We start from the raw sequence: 13,330 nt of genomic DNA, 5'->3' as shown, positions 1-13,330 counted from the left end.
TCCATTCATCCGATGATGGACACTTAGGTTGTTTCCATCTCCGGGCTATTGTAAATAGGGCTGCTATGAACATTTTGGTACATGTCTCTTTTTGAATTATGGTTTTCTCAGGGTATATGCCCAGTAGTGGGATTGCTGGGTCATATGGTAGTTCTATTTGTAGTTTTTTAAGGAACCTCCATACCGTTCTCCATAGTGGCTGTACCAATTCACATTCCCACCAGCAGTGCAAGAGGGTTCCCTTTTTTCCACACCCTCTCCAGCATTTATTGTTTCTAGATTTTTTGATGATGGCCATTCTGACTGGTGTAAGATGATATCTCATTGTAGTTTTGATTTGCATTTCTCTAATGAGTAAAGATGTTGAGCATCCTTTCATGTGTTTGTTGGCAGTCTGTATATCTTCTGTGGAGAAATGTCTATTTAGGTCTTCTGCCCATTTTTGGATTGGGTTGTTTGTTTTTTTGTTATTGAGCTGCATGAGCAGCTTATAAATTTTGGAGATTAATCCTTTGTCAGTTGCTCCATTTGCAAATATTTTCTCCCATTCTGAGGGTTGTCTTTTGGTCTTGTTTATGGTTTCCTTTGCTGTGCAAAAGCTTTTAAGTTTCATTAGGTCCCATGTGTTTATTTTTGTCTTTATTTCCATTTCTCTAGGAGGTGGGTCAAAAAGGATCTTGCTGTGATTTATGTCATAGAGTGTTATGCCTATGTTTTCCTCTAAGAGTTTGATAGTTTCTGGCCTTACATTTAGGTCTTTAATCCATTTTGAGCTTATTTTTGTGTATGGTGTTAGGGAGTGATCTAATCTCATACTTTTACATGTCCCTATCCAGTTTTCCCAGCACCACTTATTGAAGAGACTGTCCTTTCTCCACTGTACATTCCTGCCTCCTTTATCAAAGATAAGGTGACCATATGTCCGTGGGTTTATCTCTGGGCTTTCTATCCTGTTCCACTGATCTATCTTTCTGTTTTTGTGCCAGTACCAAATTACTGTAGCTTTGTAGTATAGTCTGAAGTCAGGGAGCCTGATTCCTCCAGCTCCATTTTTCGTTCTCAAGATTGCTTTGGCTATTCGGGGTCTTTTGTGTTTCCATACAAATTGTGAAATTTTTTGTTCTAGTTCTGTGAAAAATGCCAGTGGTAGTTTGATAGGGATTGCATTGAATCTGTAGATTGCTTTGGGTAGTAGAGTCATTTTCACAATGTTGATTCTTCCAATCCAAGAACATGGTACATCTCTCCATCTATTTGTATCCTCTTTAATTTCTTTCATCAGTGTCTTATAATTTTCTGCATACAGGTCTTTTGTCTCCTTAGGTAGGTTTATTCCTAGATATTTTATTCTTTTTGTTGCAATGGTAAATGGGAGTGTTTCCTTGATTTCACTTTCAGATTTTTCATCATTAGTATATAGGAATGCCACAGATTTCTGTGCATTAATTTTGTATCCTGCCACTTTACCAAATTCATTGATTAGCTCTAGTAGTTTTCTGGTAGCATCTTTAGGATTCTCTATGTATAGTATCATGTCATCTGCAAACAGTGACAGCTTTACTTCTTCTTTTCCGATTTGGATTCCTTTTATTTCCTTTTCTTCTCTGATTGCTGTGGCTAAAACTTCCAAAACTATGTTGAATAAGAGTGGTGAGAGTGGGCAACCTTGTCTTGTTCCTGATTTCAGTGGAAATGGTTTCAGTTTTTCACCATTGAGCACGATGCTGGCTGTGGGTTTGTCATATATGGCCTTTATTATGTTGAGGAAAGTTCCCTCTATGCCTACTTTCTGCAGGGTTTTTATCATAAATGGGTGTTGAATTTTGTCGAAAGCTTTCTCTGCATCTATTGAGATGATCATATGGTTTTTCTCCTTCAATTTGTTAATATGGTGTATCACGTTGATTGATTTGCGTATATTGAAGAATCCCTGCATTCCTGGAATAAACCCCACTTGATCATGGTGTATGATCCTTTTAATGTGCTGTTGGATTCTGTTTGCTAGTATTTTGGTGAGGATTTTTGCATCTATGTTCATCAGTGATATTGGCCTGTAGTTTTCTTTCTTTGTGACATCCTTGTCTGGTTTTGGTATCAGGGTGATGGTGGCCTCGTAGAATGAGTTTGGGAGTGTTCCTCCCTCTGCTATATTTTGGAAGAGTTTGAGAAGGATAGGTGTTAGCTCTTCTCTAAATGCTTGATAGAATTCGCCTGTGAAGCCATCTGGTCCTGGGCTTTTGTTTGTTGGAAGATTTTTTATCACAGTTTCAATTTCAGTGCTTGTGATTGGTCTATTCATATTTTCTATTTCTTCCTGATTCAGTCTTGGCAGGTTGTGCATTTCTAAGAATTTGTCCATTTCTTCCAGGTTGTCCATTTTATTGGCATAGAGTTGCTTGTAATAATCTCTCATGATCTTTTGTATTTCTGCAGTGTCAGTTGTTACTTCTCCTTTTTCATTTCTAATTCTATTGATTTGAGTCTTCTCCCTTTTTTTCTTGATGAGTCTGGCTAATGGTTTATCAATTTTGTTTATCTTCTCAAAGAACCAGCTTTTAGTTTTATGGATCTTTGCTATCGTTTCCTTCATTTCTTTTTCATTTATTTCTGATCTGATTTTTATGATTTCTTTCCTTCTGCTAACTTTGGGATGTTTTTGTTCTTCTTTCTCTAATTGCTTTAGGTGCAAGGTTAGGTTGTTTATTCGAGATGTTTCCTGTTTCTTAAGGTGGGATTGTATTGCTATAAACTTCCCTCTTAGAACTGCTTTTGCTGCATCCCATAGGTTTTGGGTCGTCGTGTCTCCATTGTCATTTGTTTCTAGGTATTTTTTAATTTCCTCTTTGATTTCTTCAGTGATCACTTCGTTATTAAGTAGTGTATTGTTTAGCCTCCATGTGTTTGTATTTTTTACAGCTCTTTTCCTGTAATTGATATCTAGTCTCATAGCATTGTGGTCAGAAAAGATACTTGATACAATTTCAATTTTCTTAAATTTACCAAGGCTTGATTTGTGACCCAAGATATGATCTATCCTGGAGAATGTTCCATGAGCACTTGAGAAAAATGTGTATTCTGTTGTTTTTGGATGGAATGTCCTATAAATATCAATTAAGTCCATCTTGTTTAATGTATCATTTAAAGCTTGTGTTTCCTTATTTATTTTCATTTTGGATGATCTGTCCATTGGTGAAAGTGGGGTGTTAAAGTCCCCTACTATGATTGTGTTACTGTCGATTTCTCCTTTTATGGCTGTTAGTATTTGCCTTATGTATTGAGGTGCTCCTACGTTTGGTGCATAAATATTTACAATTGTTATATCTTCTTCTTGGATCGATCCCTTGATCATTATGTAGTGTCCTTCTTTGTCTCTTCTAGTAGTCTTCATTTTAAAGTCTATTTTGTCTGATATGAGAATTGCTACTCCAGCTTTCTTTTGGTTTCCATTTGCATGGAATATCTTTTTCCATCCCCTTACTTTCAGTCTGTATGTGTCTCTAGGTCTGAAGTGGGTCTCTTGTAGACAGCATATATATGGGTCTTGTTTTTGTATCCATTCAGCCAATCTGTGTCTTTTGGTGGGAGCATTTAGTCCATTTACATTTAAGGTAATTATCGATATGTATGTTCCTATTCCCATTTCCTTAATTGCTTTGGGTTCGTTATTGTAGGTATATTCCTTCTGTTGTGTTTCTTGCCTAGAGAAGTTCCTTTAGCATTTGTTGTAAAGCTGGTTTGGTGGTGCTGAACTCTCTCAGCTTTTGCTTGTCTGTAAACGTTTTAATTTCTCCATCAAATCTGAATGAGATCCTTGCTGGGTAGAGTAATCTTGGTTGCAGGTTTTTCTCCTTCATCACTTTAATTATGTCCTGCCACTCCCTTCTGGCTTGTAGAGTTTCTGCTGAGAGATCAGCTGTTATCCTGATGGGGATTCCCTTGTGTGTTATTTGTTGTTTTTCCCTTGCTGCTTTTAATATGATTTCTTTGTGTTTAATTTTTGACAGTTTGATTAATATGTGTCTTGGCGTATTTCTCCTTGGATTTATTCTGTATGGGACTCTCTGTGCCTCCTGGACTTGATTAACTATTTCCTTTCCCATATTAGGGAAGTTTTCAACTATAATCTCTTCAAATATTTTCTCAGTCCCTTTCTTTTTCTCTTCTTCTTCTGGAACCCCTATGATTCGAATGTTGGTGCGTTTAATGTTGTCCCAGAGGTCTCTGAGACTGTCCTCAATTCTTTTCATTCTTTTTTCTTTTTTATTTTGCTCTGCATTAGTTATTTCCACTATTTTATCTTCCACCTCACTTATCCGTTCTTCTGCCTCAGTTATTCTGCTATTGATCCCATCTAGAGTATTTTTTATTTCATTTATTGTGTTTTTAATCGATGCTTGATTCATCTTTAGTTCTTCTAGGTCCTTGTTAACTGTTTCTTGCATTTTGTCTATTCTATTTCCAAGATTTTGGATCTGGGAAATAGAATCTTGCATCATCTTTACCATCATTATTCTGAATTCTTTTTCAGGTAGACTGCCTATTACCTCTTCATTTGTTAGGTCTGGTAGGTTTTTATCTTGCTCCTTCTCCTGCTGTGTGTTTTTCTGTCTTCTCATTTTGCTTATGTTACTGTGTTTGGGGTCTCCTTTTTGCAGGCTGCAGGTTCGTAGTTCCCGTTGTTTTTGGTGTCTGTCCCCAGTGGCTAAGGTTGGTTTAGTGGGTTGTGTAGGCTTCCTGGTGGTGGGGACTAGTGCCTGTGTTCTGGTGGATGAGGCTGGATCTTGTCTTTCTGGTGGGCAGGTCCACGTCTGGTGGTGTGTTTTGGGGTGTCTGCGGACTTTTTATGATTTTAGGCCACCTTTCTGCTAATGGGTGGCGTTGTGTTCCTGTCTTGCTAGTTGTTTGGCATAGGGTGTCCAGCACTGTAGCTTGCTGGTCGTTGAGTGAAGCTGGGTGCTGGTGTTGAGATGGAGATCTCTGGAAGATTTTCGCCGTTCGATATTATGTGGAGCTGGGAGGTCTCTTGTGGACCAGTGTCCTGAAGTTGGCTCTCCCACCTCAGAGGCACAGCACTGACTCCTGGCTCCTCAATTTGGGATGATTTGTTGTCTATTCATGTATTCCACAGATGCAGAGTACATCAAGTTGATTGTGGAGCTTTAATCCCGGGTTGGGTTCTTAAAATCTGCTTTTTCAGGTGAGGAAACTGAGGCACAGTGAAGTTAAGTAACATGCCTAAGATCACAAAGCTAGTAAGTAACAGAGATAGGATTTGAATATTGCTGTTCTGGCTGGTCCTTACTCTTGTACTGTCCAAGCTTGACTCTGCTAAAAATAGCTGGAGGAGAGCAAGCCAGGGTGGGTGCCATGCTGACATTTCTAAGAGACGCAGACCCACTGACTCCGCAGTCAGCTACAGGACTGGGCAATAAATGTGTATGATTCTGACAGTAGTCACTTTCTGAACTTTACCTGCACTGTCATTGTTACCCTCTCTGTTCTAGAACGATGTGCCGCCTACTCCCTTTGAGCACTGGGTTCTTGCATTATGTGGAGAATCTTGATGAGTGTGATGGGGAAGAAGAAGAAGGAAGAGGAGGAAGGCCTAGGTTTCCTTCTCTGTTCCTCAGGTCGCCTCCAGGCTACCCTGGAGTTTACCAACAGCCAGAGGAAGGAGAGCAGCTCCCTCCATGCTCTGAGGGTAGGCTGAGGCTGGTGCACTGGTCTACCTCCTGACTAATACAGGGCCCGTGAGGGGAAGAGAGTAACTCCTACCAGAATCTGGGATCCGAAGGGACCTCAGAGGTCATCCTGCACAAGCTTCTAGCCCTGGGGCCCTTTTCTCTCCTGTATCCTAGATAGGGGGCTACCCAGCGTCTGTTGGAATACAGTTTCCCAAGGCAGCCTTCCTTCTTGGGGACGTTGTTAATGGAGATGATGGTAGTGATGTTGAAGATGATATTGATGTTGATGATGACAACAATGGAGATGATGATGGTGGTGATGATGGTGATGTGATGATGGTAACAGTTCACCACTTATGGAATGTATATCTTTCATCCAACTGAGAAGGAGCGTCTGTAAGATAAATTCCCAGAAGTGGAAATATGCTAGGTCAATGAGTATGAAAGTTGAAAACTTTGTTTTATTTGATTTAATCCTTATGATAATCCTTCAAGGAAGAAATTCTCTCTCTTTCGGTGATAAGGAAAATGAATCTCAGTAAGAAATTTGGTTGAAATTATACAGCCAGTATGGTAGAACTGAGATTTACATACTGGTCAATTTATTTCCATAGTCCACATTCATTTCATTGATTGTTTCATTCATTCATTTGTTTTTTCATTCATTCATCCATGTAATTATTTATCGAGCATCTCCCATTTGTCATGCTCTGTGCTAGGAGCAACCCTTGTTGCTGTTGACAGTTCTTCTTTGTGCTGACCAGGGGGTGTTACTAGTTGGGACCCTCCTCTCTGGACCAAACAGAGTTTTGTGTCTTCCATGAGATATTTGTCTTCTCTAAGATAGTTCTTCAGCTGTCTGAACTTTTTAAGTTAAAAAATTTAAATTGAAGAATAATATACATATTATATATATGTATATACAGCACATTATAGAATATATATAATATGTATGTGCACATATATATTATATATGTAATATATATATATAGCACAAAACTCAAAAAGGAACAGCTGATGAATTTTTACACATGTGCATGCTTGTGTAACCACCATTCAGAACAGGACACAGAACATTTCTAACCTCCTGAAAGCTCCTTTACTCTTCTTCCCAGAGGTAATGGCCCTCCTGATTCTATCACATACATTAGTTTTTTGCTCTTCAGCTTCATATAAATGGAATCACACAGTACACACTTTTTTGTGTGTCTAGCTTCTCTTTTACTCAACATTATATCCAAGAGATTTATCCATGTTGTGACTCGTTACATAGTTTGCTCTTTCTTATTATTTGTGTACTACTGCATTTTATAAATATATCACCATTTGTTTAACCATTCTACTGTTGATGGAATTTGGGGTTATTTCCAGTTTTTAGCTATTATGGATAAAGCTGCTACAGATCTTGTACACATTTTTGGATGGACACATGCACTCATTTCTCTTGGATTTATAATTGGAAGTAGAATCTCTGAGTCATAGGGTGGGCTTATGTTTAGTTACCAGGGCTTGTACCAATTTATACTCCCACCAGCAATGTATGAGAGTGCCAATGGCTCCACATTCTTGACAATGCTTAGTATTTGTCCGTCTTTTTAATTTTAGCCATTCTGGTGGGTATATGTATTGTCTCATGGTAATTTTAATTTGCATTTCCCTTATGAATAATGATGCTGAGCCCTTTTCCCTATGTTTATTGGCCATTTGGATATCCTTTTTTATGACATGCCTATTTAAGTCTTTTGCCCATTTTTCAACTTTATTGAAATATAATAAACAATAAAATGAATCTACTTTAAATGTGCCATTTGATGGGTATTGACAAATGTATACATCTATGTAACCACTAGCACCATTTATATATAGGGCATTTAAATTATCCCTCAAAAGTTCCACGTGCCCCTTCCCAGGCAATTCCCCCTAACTTCAACCCTAGGCAACCATGCTCTGCTTCCTGTTATAATAGATTAAAGTTCACATAGCTGGCGTTACATATTGTGTAGTGCTTTGTGTTTGACTTCTTTTGCTCCAAATCGTGTGCTTGAGATTCATCCGTATTGCATATGTCAGTTGTTCATCCCTTTTTATCACTGAGTAGGATTCCACTGTATGGATATACCACACTTTTTAAAATTCATTCACTTGTTGATACCTTTAGGTTGTTTTTCCAGTTTAGAGCTATTTTGAATACAGCTGCTATGAAAGTTTGTGTGCAGATCTTTGTGTGGACATGTTCTTATTTCTCTTGGGTAAATACCTAAAAGGGGAATTTCTGGGTCTTATGGTAAGTGTATGTTTATCTTTAAAACAAATTATTGCCCATTAAAGCAATTGTGTGGTCTTTCTTTTTCTTATTGATTTGTGTGAATTCTTTACATTTTCTGAGTATGAGTCCTTTTTTTGGCGACAGGCAGACCCTGGAGATATTGTGGATTCGGTTCCAGAGCCCAGCAATGAAGCAAATATCACAATAAAGAGAGTCATACCAATTTTTTGGTTTCCCAGTGCATATGAAAAGTATGTTTCACACCATACTGTAGTCTATTAAGTGTACAATAGCATTATGTCTAAAAAATGTACATACCTTAATTTAGAAATACATTATTGCTAAAAAATATGCTAACCATCGTCTGAGCCTTCTGCAAGTCAATCTTTTTGCAATAGTAACATCAAAGATTACTGATCATAGATCGTCATAACAAATATAATAATAATGAAAAAGTTTGAAATATTGCGAGAATTACCAAAACATGACACAGAGACAGGAGTGAGCAAATGCTGTTGGAAAAATGGCACTGATAGACTTGCTTGACACAGGGTTGCCACAAACCCTCCATTTGTAAGAAACACGATATCTGTAAAGCACAATAAAGGGAATTGTGATAAAACAAGGTATTATGGTGGGATGCCTGTGTGTGCATTCCAAATATCTTCTAGTCTGTGGCTTGCCTTTTCATTCTCCTGATGGTCTTAATTTTAACTGTCTAATTTATCATTTTTTAATGGTTAGTGTCCTATTTGAGAAGTAGCTCTGTACACTTGGGGCAGCTATGGAGGTAGTTTCTATATCCCTCTCCCATACCCCAGACTCCTTTCTCTAAACCAGGCATCTCCAGGCCTATATGTCTTCTCTCATGTGATGTGGTTCTAGAATTTCCACCTTGCTGGTCATTTTCCTATGAACACTCAGTTTGGAAACATCCTTGTATATGTGCAAACCATATGGGCAACACTTCAGGTCCTGGAGTTATCTCAGGGAGGGCTCTAGGAGTTGTTTGCCAATCAGGAATCCCTGTGGTGTAGACTGTGAAGGATGAAGGCTTTGGTTATCACAAGAGACAGGGAGTCACGCAAATGTACTCCTTCCTTCCTCCCCCTCACGGGGACCTTCATCAGAACCAGGGACATCCAAAGAAAAGACATCAACAGCAAACAGAACAAGCTTCAAGGGGACAAAGAGAGGGGAATTCAGTGCCCCTGCCTACAGGGACTCACTGGCAAAGTTCTGCATCCCCCCACTAAGATGTGTTATCCTGAGATTGCCATGGCAACACCCAGGAGGTCACAGGAAGTGAGGCCTGCAAGGCAGCCTTATGTAGAGGGCAGAGAGAAAGGTGAGAGCCAGGGACGGGCTCTGAAGAAGGTCTTGGCTAGGATGACACCCATGTGCTGTGCTGGAAAGATCACAGACAGGCATTGGGAGGCCTTGGGCTGGTCTCTGGTGTTGACATTGTGTATTGTGTGACCTGGGCTTGTCCCCTTGCCTGCAGGTTCCTTACCTGTAAAATGAATGTGCAACATTAAGTGGGAGATTGTGGTCTCACAGCAGGGCTTGGTGTGGGTCTGACCCTGGCTCAGAGGCTTGTGGGTTGCAGCAGGGGTCCAGAGCATGCTCTGTGGCTGAGAATCCCCCTGTGGATCCAGCAGGAGCTATGGCTTCTCCGAGTCCACGTAGGATTCTGGGCTTTCTTCTGAGCCTGCGGTCTGTCTTCTTTCCTCCTCCAGTGTACGAGGTGGTCACAGCCACAGGGGATGTTCGTGGTGCAGGGACCGATGCCAATGTCTTCATCACCATTTTTGGAGAGAATGGGCTCTCTCCCAAGCTCCATCTTACCAGCAAGTGAGTACCAACTCAGCCTTGGTGGGGCCCTGGGCTGTTAGTGGGGGTTGATAAAGTTCTGGAACCCATGAGAGAAGACAGCTGTGTCCACAGGTGTATTAAGTGGTGTGGGCCTTGCTAACAACCAATCACGTGCCAGCCAGGTCTCTCCCACTGATTTCCTTAGCTCCTCTCTTGATTTTTTTTGTGTATAGTAATGCTTACTTTGGATCTCAGGATTCCCAAGAATTCATATTAGCTGTCCTTTGATGTGGGAGAATAAGCCCTCAGGATCAAGAAACCTGGTCTAGGCCCAGCTTTACCATTTAGTTGCCATATAACTTTGGTCAAATCTCTTGGCATCCAAAGCCTTGGCTTCCTCATATGTCATCTGGGAGTGATAATTCTCATTTTACCAAACTCATAGGACTTTTGGGAAGAGGGGACAAGGTCATGTATGTGAGGAGCCATGAGCTTAAATGCTCTGCACCTACGTCTCACCTGGGACCAGCATCAAACTGAACCTGCCTGCCCCCTAACACACACTCAAGTCGGTGCGTGTGTTTGTGTAGATGTGCTTGTGTGTGTGTGTGTGTGTGTGTGCGCACTTGTACCCTCCATTTCATTGTGTCCCACTGAGAGCAGAGGCTGCTGTCTCTTCCTTTCCATCCTCTCCCCCCCACCACACATGTGCACACACAGTTACATTCTAGCGGAATCATGGAATTCCAGAGATGGCCAGGGACCTCACTGGTGGCCTGGGCAGCTGTTTTTGACCCTGTGCTGAGTGGAACAGGGGATTGGTCTGTTGGTTTTGGGCTCCCAATGCCCTAGCATTCCTCCCCCTGGAGCAGCTTGACTTATACTTATCATATCCACCGAGTTTCTCAGTCAGATACTCTTTGCACCATGAGCTCTGTAGCCGAGAAAAATTTGAAAACAACTAAATGTAGTCCAACCTGCTCACGGGGAATCTGGGGCCTAGAGGGGAGTGGTGAGCAGCTCTGAGTCATGGAGCTTTTGATGGTAAAGCTGGTCCTCAAACCCCAGGGTCTTGATGCAGACATGTCCTCAAGCTCATGACCCCGTGGCCCTAGAGGGTGTGTGGGAGACTCCCCTACAGGCCTCCTGGGGATCCAGGGTGTGACCTCTGGGATTTATAACTTGGCACCTCCAGGGGCGGCAGGCGAAGCAGTAGAAAGGTGGGTCCACAGGCCAGGAGATCCACAAACTCTGCGCTTAGCAGACTGACCAGGCCCAGTGGAACACATTTACCCTGAAGGCAGCCTCTGGTGTAAATGCGGCAGCATTGAGGCAAGCATAACGTCCTATTTTGTCCATTTCCGCAGAACAGGGTACCTGCCTTCTTGTACTGGTTACACTGCCGAGTGACTCGCTTGTGGAAGCCCTTTTCTCCAGTGCTGTGGGCACGGTAAAGAGAATACATGAAATGTCCATCCTCTCTGCCATGTGTTCTCCCCGGAGTGCACCCCTCTAGGGAGAAGCCACTAGACCCTGGGGAGTTGGCCAGCTTCGTTTCTGGAGTCCCCAGCCTGTCTTTTTTTTTTTTTTTTAAAACAAAAAGAGCCATTTCCCCTCTTGTGGTGGCTCCTCACTGGCTTTCCTCCTTTCATGCACCTGGACCCTCAGACTCTCCCCGCTCACCTTTTTCCTCTGTCAAAACACCTTCTCAGCAAGGTCCCCAGAGTCAACTTTTATAACCCCATGTGAAGGTCTGTCACTGTGTCCCCTCACCCTGGGAGTCTGAGTTCCAGCCTTCCTTCTCAATGCGAAGGAAAGCTGCGTCACGGTAGAAGGGTCTCAGGCATGACTGAGCTGGCAGGGCCAGCAGGTCTGCGGGTGCTTCTGAAACCACACAAAGGCAGCCAGCTTCTCCAAGATAGCCTGCATGTAGGAATCAACTTCCCCCCAATTACTCCATGGGTCTGCCGGTAGGGGTCTCTCCTGTATCTGTGTCCTGCTCCAAGCTGGGCATCAGGGGCACAGATTAGGCCAGGATCCCATTCCAGCGGTCCAGAGGGTTCTTCAGGAGCCCGCAGGAAATGGGTAGTTTCAGGGATACAGGCACATTTGCAGTATCAGCTGTATGTCCTTGGAGAGGCTGGAGAGGTGATGCATAGAGGGATGCATAGGTGGAGCCAGAGGATGATGGGAGGTCTGTTTTGTGCCTGCAGCACCTATCGCAGTGCTTTGCATATAGAGCTCACTAAATGATTTGGTATCAGTGTGGCTAGAATAGGACTTTACAGGGAAGGATATGTGATCTGGACCTCGACAGGTGAAAAGGACTCATAGACGAGGGGCAGAAAGAGGGTACTTTAGATGAGGGGGAACAGCTTGAAAAAGTATGGAGGCCACAAGGGACACTGCAGACCGATGGGGGCTGGATGGGGACTTACCGGCTGCATGCAGGGGCAGAGAGGAGGGAGGTGGGAAAGGCAGGGGAGGACCAGACTGGAGAAGGCCTTGTGGAGGCTTGACGTACTGTGCAGACAAGAAGGGTTAATCTGACCGTGGTGAGCAGGGTAAACGGGGAAAGAGGAGGCCAGAGTCCGGCTGCTGCAAGAACCGACAAATTGTCTATAAAGAGAATCGCATAGACACAATCCTCACCATCTGAGACCCTTCCAATTCAAGATGGAGATCTCGAGTCTGGGAAGGGAGCACTGCTTTCCGAGGAAGTCCAGGTTGCCGTGTAACCAACATGCAGACGGCCACAGAGGTCACCGAGCTCTGTGAGATTTAGATGCAGTTAGCCCAGCCCAGCCCTCACCCTCAGCAGTCCCTGGGGTCTGGCTCAGAATGCCACTGATCTCGAAATCTCCTCTCCTCTCACTGTCTGCTGCTGTTCCCTCCTGGCCACACTGTGTCACCCCAAACCCACACCCACACCCCTGTGTCAACTGGAACTGAGCTCCTTTTCCTTGTTTTACACCCACAAACACACACACATACATCCACGCAAGCACACATGTACACATGCACACCCACACACATGCACACACACACACACAAACTACAAGGCATTTTGGTGTGCATCAGACTTCACTGATAACTCAGGGTGCCAGAGTTCACATGGAAGCAACACAGACAACTTAAAATGGAATACTAGATAGACCACCCGCCTGCCCGCACCAGGGTCTTAAAGTTAAGCCACCACGCTTCCTGGAAGTCCTCCCCAACCCCTTTCTCTGCAGCCTCTGGCCATGTCTCTCACCCCACCTTTCTCTCCTGCCTCTCCCTCATCTTCTTTCTTCTCTCTCCCATCAATTCCACTCTTTCTTGTGGCCTTTCTCCTCTGCCCCAGGCCTTTACCTTCTACTCCCGGGTGGCTTACTAGGATTTTTTATTCTCCAATACAAAATAATTCCTGCTGCAAGAAGAACCTCGGTGCCTGATGTTAAAATGCTGATTGTTCTCACCCTCATGGTCTGGGGTCTAAATTCCTCGGCACACATTGGACCCTCTCTTAGGCAGCAAAGAGTGGGACATGTTCACTTCTATTCCCCTGCTAGCTGACCTCTGC

At 42.8% G+C, this 13,330-nt stretch overlaps 1 protein-coding gene across 3 annotated transcripts in view; it reads left to right on the top strand.

The window, feature by feature from the left end:
* Positions 1–13,330, top strand: part of LOXHD1 (lipoxygenase homology PLAT domains 1) — a gene marked incomplete at both ends in the record, with an annotated part of 209,235 nt that overhangs the window by 3,095 nt on the left and 192,810 nt on the right. For all 3 annotated transcript variants that reach the window (XM_079717302.1, XM_079717301.1, XM_079717300.1), the window contains one exon: positions 9,690–9,804. In XM_079717302.1, the coding sequence (XP_079573428.1) occupies positions 9,690–9,804 (115 nt within the window). The remainder of the gene's footprint in view (positions 1–9,689; positions 9,805–13,330) is intronic.

Source organism: Hyperoodon ampullatus, assembly GCF_949752795.1.
Source record: "Hyperoodon ampullatus genome assembly, chromosome: 13".
Classification (NCBI taxonomy): Eukaryota; Metazoa; Chordata; class Mammalia; order Artiodactyla; family Ziphiidae; genus Hyperoodon; species Hyperoodon ampullatus.
Note: the sequence above shows the minus strand (reverse complement) of the source record. Positions and strands in the feature narration are given on the sequence as shown.